Source organism: Apaloderma vittatum, unplaced genomic scaffold, assembly GCF_000703405.1.
Source record: "Apaloderma vittatum isolate BGI_N311 unplaced genomic scaffold, ASM70340v1 scaffold33691, whole genome shotgun sequence".
Taxonomy (NCBI): domain Eukaryota; kingdom Metazoa; phylum Chordata; class Aves; order Trogoniformes; family Trogonidae; genus Apaloderma; species Apaloderma vittatum.
In genome coordinates this window covers 4484-11069 of record NW_009700265.1, presented here as the reverse complement: position 1 = coordinate 11069, position 6586 = coordinate 4484, and the positions used below count along the sequence as shown (strand labels likewise).

At 50.4% G+C, this 6586-nt stretch overlaps 1 protein-coding gene across 1 annotated transcript; it reads left to right on the top strand.

The window, feature by feature from the left end:
• Positions 1 to 3725: 3725 nt before the first annotated feature.
• Positions 3726 to 5517, top strand: LOC104280898 (TBC1 domain family member 16-like; the record flags this gene model as incomplete). The annotated part of the gene is made up of 3 exons (XM_009878698.1): positions 3726 to 3903; positions 4900 to 5057; positions 5192 to 5517. Coding segments are annotated over exons 1-3 (662 nt in total), but the record flags the coding sequence as incomplete, so codon positions are not given.
• Positions 5518 to 6586: the final 1069 nt, after the last annotated feature.

Below are 6586 nucleotides of genomic sequence, written 5' to 3'. Positions count from 1 at the left end.
GGCCGGGGCTGCGTGATCTGCTGCTGCCTGGAACTGGCCAGGCTCTGGGGAAGAGGCTCCTGGGGTGATTTCAGGAGTTGGCTCCCCAGCACGTTTCTGAGATACCGTGTAGCTGAGAGTGCTGGCACCGACTGGGAGAGCAGCCAGGGGCTGTGCGAACAGACTCAGTAGCTCTAGCAAAGATTTTTAGTGGCAACAGTTGATGTGTGGGAGAAGAAAATGTATATGTGCTTAATAAATATTGGCACGCAGTGAGAGCTTACCAGCTAATTCAGTGCCTCAGCTTCTGGAGAGCTGGGTTGTCTCTGCCACGTTGAAAAGAATCCCTTTAGATCAGGGGATAAATAAAAAAATAATATGAAAAATACTTTTTTTTTTTCTGCATAGTGCTAATTTAATGCTGACCTGGCTGGTTCCTGCCTTCCCTCCCGAGCACACCCAAGAGGCAGCAGAAATCCCTGCCTCTCCTCACGACCCAGGCCCCGCGGACAGTGTGTGCAGACATTGTCCCGCACAGAGGAGGGCTGAGAGTAGAGCAAACCCAGCAGGCTGGGTCTCTCTGCTACCTGCTGGTTTGAGCTGTACGAATCCTGTCTGTCAGGAAGGAGAGGCATGTGCATAACCTGTGTATCGGAGACTGCTGGGGTTGTACGAGTAGATGAGGTGAACTTCAGAGGTCCAGTCCATCACCTGGCCCTGGCTGGGACCAGCTGCCCGTCTGTTTCTGCAGCGATGGAAACAGCCTCTTCAGGTTGTCTTGTTTGGGTACCCTGGCACCCTGCTGTTAGAGTGACTAAACTGGATACTCTTACCTCAGTTTAACTGCCTCACCACTTCTCCTGCCCGCCATAGGCAGCTCTTCCGTTATTCAGCAGTGGCAGTTACCACATACGAAGACTTTAAATACATTTCCCTTTCTTTAACCTTCCCTTGGCAATCTCTTTCCGTGCCCTAGGTCACTCTTGTCACTGTCCCACTGACTCACATCTGGTTTTCTTTAATGCTGCAGCCAATGCTGCACAGAAGCCTCTAGCCTTGGCAACAGATCGGCTCTTACTGTGATATTTATATATCCCAGTGTATTTGGCTACTTGTTTGCAGCAGCACAGTTGGCCCTCTGATTTCTGATGCATGACTCTTCTGCAAGACGAATGCAGCTAAAGATTAAATTTCTGTGCTGGCAGGACACGATATTCTTCACCTCCCGCCTTCTTTTTGTCTCCTCTCCCCAGCCCACATGTGCGTACCTGCAGCACCATCCACCTGCACATCAAGGCAGTGCTGAAGCAACAGGTGTTCTGCAGGATCAAAGCAATATTTCCCTTTAAGTTCCTCCTGCTTTCCAGGGAGCAGCTTTTGATCTTTTACCTGTTGCTTTGTTCTTTCTGCGCTAGGTAAAAGCTAATTAAATGTTGCCTTTGTTGGCAGAGAAGTCCTGCACCTCTGCCTGCATTCCTGAGAGCCCCTGGAGAGCTGCAGCAGGACGCTCATGTTTCCTACATGCATCTCCATCTGCTGTCCTTAGGTGGAAAAGCTCATCTGTGTGTTCTGAGGAAGCATTCCCTGGTGAAAGCCGCAGGTACCTGATACCACCTTTCTCCTTTGCACGTGCAGGTTTTGCACTTTTAGAGTTGTGATGAATGAGCCAGCAGGGCTACAGGTCTGGATATGCAGGTGGGTTTCGGTCCTGCCAGCAGGTGGACACAGCCGAGCAGAGCGTGCTGCCCACCAAGTGTCCTGGCAGCAGAGGACCCTGTGCAGATGTGCCGGAGGCTGTTGCTCCACATCGCTGCTTTGCTCCCACAGCACCGAGTTGAAATGCTGTCCTAACCTGGTTACGGGGAGGAGGAATTGCAGCAGAGTTCGCTCTCTGTATTGTTGCAGGGCGCGATGAAAGGAAACGTGACTTGCTCTTTAAATGTGGTTGAGGCAAGTGACTTTCTCCAAGGTGTGACCCGGAGCCTGAAACAGTGCTGTGGTTTTTGACGAGCCAGACAAGAGCAAGTGTATGGCTCCATTGGTGTTTGGGTTTTGGGGCTGTGGCATGAAGATACGTGTTGTGTTTGGTGTTAGAAGAGACACGGTGAAGAAGGACTTGCAAGGTAGTTGTCTTATCCTAAGCACTAGCTGGGCACAGCACGTAGTGAGGTTGAGGCTTCTCTGTCAAGTTCCAGCAAAGACTGAAATGCAGAAACTGCTTATGCTCTGACTCAAGCTGACTAACCTGGTGATTCCCAGTTAAACCAACAGTTTGGCCTTTAACGAAGGCTCTGTCAGCTCCTTGGCAGTCTCATTTGCAACCTTCTGTAGGTGCAAATCTGTCAGAACCAGGACAGCTACCTTCCTGCCCTGCGGGTTTCACTCTGCTCTTTGAGAAACGCTGGTTTCTGGTTGCCTTTTCTGCCTCCTCACTGCCTCATTTGTCTGGAGATACCACTAAAACCGCGTTTGGAGAAAATGGGGCTTGTCAGTGACGATACTTGCGTTAGGCCCCTGACGGTACAAGGCAGGGCCTGTCCGCTTTTCTTTTCATTTCTGGCTGCCCTGCTGCTTGCTCTGTGGGCTGTGGCGGGGCACTCGTCCCAAGGAACACGCCGAGCTGATCTCTCCCCGGCCTGGCACCATGGCCACGTGTAGCATGTGCCAGGTCGGACTGGCCTGTTCACGAGCAAGTAAAGCACATAAAAACAAAGGAACAAAAGTCGATGTTTCCCCTCCTCGTGTGCTTTCAGTAGGACGCAAACTGCTGTGCCTCTGGTCTGCTTCCCAGCAAGGGACGGTGGCAGCAGGTAGAGCTTGCTCTGCAGTGAGGTGTGTTGGGCTGCCGGGTTGCTTTGTGCAAGACCCAGCTGCTGTTCCAACGCATCGAGTCACCACTTGGGTGACCCCTCTGGATGCAGTCAAGCTCCTCATCAACAGCCCCGACGAGGAACACATCTCCTCTGAGCACGAAGCTTACTTGGTGATTACTTGGGCGCTGTGCTTGCGCTTCCTCTTGGTAGATGCCCTGAGCTGGCACGCTGGGCTCTGCTGCCGGAGGCTGCCCGCTCTGTTGAATGTGGGTCTCTTGCCACTTATTTCTGAAAAAGCTCCGTGTAACCACCACTGCTCAAAAAACAAAGGAAAGCCCCAACCCCAAAACCTCAGACGCACAGCAGGATTATGCCAAAAAATTGGTAAGCACAAGCTGAACTTGTTTTGATTAATGTTTTTCTGGCCATCAGTGGTTATTGCGGATGACTTGTTTAATGTCGTGGTCTCAGCAGTTTTTCTGTGCGGAAGGAATCCTCCAGAGTCTACTCTGACTCTCTTTGACATCGCCGGGACAGTGATACATCAGGCAGCTCTGCCTCGCTGAGCTATTCCCTTAATGGGCAATTTTCAGTGACAGGCATTGCTGTTCTGTTTCGTCTCCACAGTATCTATTAAAATACATTTTTTTTGCTGCCTTCGTATTTCTTCGTGGCAGAGAAAAATATGCCGTGTCTGTATTTCAACATCTTTAAAACACAGAGATGATGTTACAGACCCAGAGCGTTTGGAGGCTCTTGCCTGAGTTGTAGGATTGAAGCAGCCGTTGGTGGGAGACCTCTTCTTTCTCAGGCAGTGGTAGGCACACACCGTCGTTGTATTTGTCCTGACGTTCTTCTTTCCATCTTCTTGGCAGATCTTCTGGATTTGGCTCCTGATTAAAGCTGACAGATAATGGAAACATTTCCTTGGCGATGTCTCTGGGGCGACTCCTCCGACGTGCCTCTTCGAAAGCTTCCGACCTCCTGACCTTGAATTCTGGTGGTGGTGGCAGCTCATCTTCTGTGTTTGATGGGGAGATTATCTACTCAAAGAACAATGTCTGTGTGCACCCACCTGAGCTGCTGCAAGGCATCGGGGAGCATCATCCAGGTGACAGGGTGTCACAGACACTGCTCACTCCCTCTTTTTTAATCCCCTGGGGTGTGTGTTTGGATTAAAATCTACCTCCTGGGCTCTAAAGACTGAAGAGGTGCCGGGAGGGGACAGGGCAAGGCAGGGAAGACTAAGGAAAGCCATCACCAGCTGGTCCATCAGCTCTTTTTTGAGTAGGAAAATTGATGATATTTCTTTCTCTTCTGGTCTAGCATGGATTTACGTGTGTTAGGCAGTCCTTTAGTATTGCCAAAGATGGACAGTTGTCATTTGAGGACAGTGACTTCTGTCCAGCGAAGCCAAGGATCATCCTGTAACTGTCATTGCCAGAGTGGCCTCAACAACCAAAGGGAAAAGAAGGAAAACCTGATTGTGGCTGCCTGCGCTGCACTAAATGAAGACAAATACTGTCCTGTCCCTTTATCCTCATCTGTTCTTGCACTCTTTCATGTCTTCATCAAAGAGAGCCGTGGCTACTGGCTTAGCTTCACAAAACTAATTATTCTGTGAACATTGACCCACTTCCCTTTCTCTGTGTGTGACTTTTTTTATTCTATTGTCTTTCCATGAAAATTGTAGCCCTTTAGCTACACTAAGGTAAATATTCCTGAGTAAGAAATGTTTAGCTGGCGCTCGAAATCGTTTAACTAACAAACAGTAGAAGTTTTTCATGTGGCAATATATTTCAGAATTTACTCTCGATTAGTAATCTGTGCAGGAAGTTGAAGTACTTGCGTGTCATTTCTATGTCCACGTAGGCCAGAGGGAATTTAGACTATCCAACAGCCATATGCAGACTTGAAATTATTTGTTAGTACCGAATAATGTTGCACACTCTGCAGTTCATTTGGCAAAATTCTGTCCTGATAAATAAAAGGGTTTGTTTTGCCGGTGTGTAGCGGCGGGGAGAGGGGGCTGGCCAGATTTCAGGCTAGTGCAGCTTCCTTAGAATAAAGCTGGGTCGTAACTGATTGCCCCTTTGCTCTCCCAAAGGCTACTTGTGCTTGTACATGGAGAAGGATGAGCTGCTTGGGACCACGCTCATCCTTGCCTGGGTGCCCAACTCCCGCATTCAGCGGCAGGACGAGGAAGCCCTGCGCTACGTCACTCCCGAGAGCTCCCCGGTCCGTAAAGCTCCCCGCAAACGCGGGGTTTCGGTGTCGCCCGTCAGGCTTCCCCCACGGAGCAGAGAGGGGCGGTGGTCCTGAAAGGAGAAGACATCTTGACTGTGTCACAGCTCCTGAAAGATGAGGCTGACATCAGCTCCCCCTCCTCGGAAGGGGAGAAGCTCCCTCAGAGCTGCTTCATGGCCAACGATGCCCGCCGGTCCCCCCAGCCCGCCCGCAGCGACTCAGGAATCCTCTCAACAATCAGTTCTCAGGAGGAGCAGAACAGGTCGGAGCTATCAGTGGAGGGGACGGAGGAAGGCCTGGACTGCCGGCCGGAGCCAGGCGAGGACGAGGGCTCCTTGGAGCTGTCTGCCGACGACGTGAGCCGAGACAGCACTTTTGACTCCGATTCTGATGCCTTCTCTTCCCCCTTCTGCCTCTCTCCCATTAGCGAAGCCCTCGGGAAAAGCAGCAGTTCCGTGTTTCTGGAGAACCAGGGCAGGTGAGTGCACCCTTTTCTCCAGTTTCTGGGTGAGTAGCTGGGGTGCTGAACTTGGAGATGCTGATGGAAATTGAGAATCTTCACTGTGGCACTGAGCCAAATAGCCTGTCTGGCTTCAGACACCTGTATAATTTACAGAAAACTGTTCACTGGCTTGTCCTGCTTCTCTGCTCAGTGAATCCTGGCCCCAGGTGTTTGGGGCTGTGTATGTACAGTCTTTCAGGTGAAGTGTCTTGAGCCCTGGAAGCAGCATTACTAAATTAAAAACGTCCTTTGTTGGTGTAATTGGCTCTGCTGAGGAGATGTGCTCGTTACTTCTTGTGGAGAGCCACATCAAAGCATCTGTCTGACTTCCTCTGAGCTGGGGGTGCCTCTCCGTGAGCCACCGTGTTGACATGAAGGCTGCATGTATGAGCTTGTTTTGCTGATGTTCAGAACGCGGTCTCGCTTAAGTCATATAAATATTAATTCTTGCATGTCTAACCTGGTTTCAGTCAGTGCCGGTGTATCTCAGTGTCAATGCTTCTCAATGGCACCTGTGGAAGGAGGGTGCCTTGGCAAAGGAATGATGAGCAGTGGGATCCCTGATAACTCACTGTACTGATAGGCAGGGTTTCTGGGTTTCTGGCCCGCGCTCTGTGCGGTGTCACTCCTTTCCAGCTCGGGGAGGATGGGTGAGCTGAGTTCATGAAGCACCATGGGGCTGACTTCAAGGCTATAGCTCAGCTTTGAAGCTACGCCTGAAATTAGGAAAAACGAGTTCCCCTTTGTGTGTGTCAGCAACAGGCAGGCTACATTGTGACCCGACATCTGAAGACGTTTTGCCTCTTTATTTTACGGGCTGATCGCCAGCCCTGAGAATGCCAGTAAGGACAAGACTTACGAAGGAAATATTCTAATTGATTCAGCTCTCTCTGGATATTTTAAAACACTTGAGTGCGGTGATCTCAGACTTTGTATCAGCTTTGCATTTGATGTGTGCTCTAGCAATATGCTTCTAATTAACTGGAAGCCCACAGGGTTTTTTGGGCTGGAGCCCTGCAGCAGCTGGCTGGGCAGTGGTTTGAGC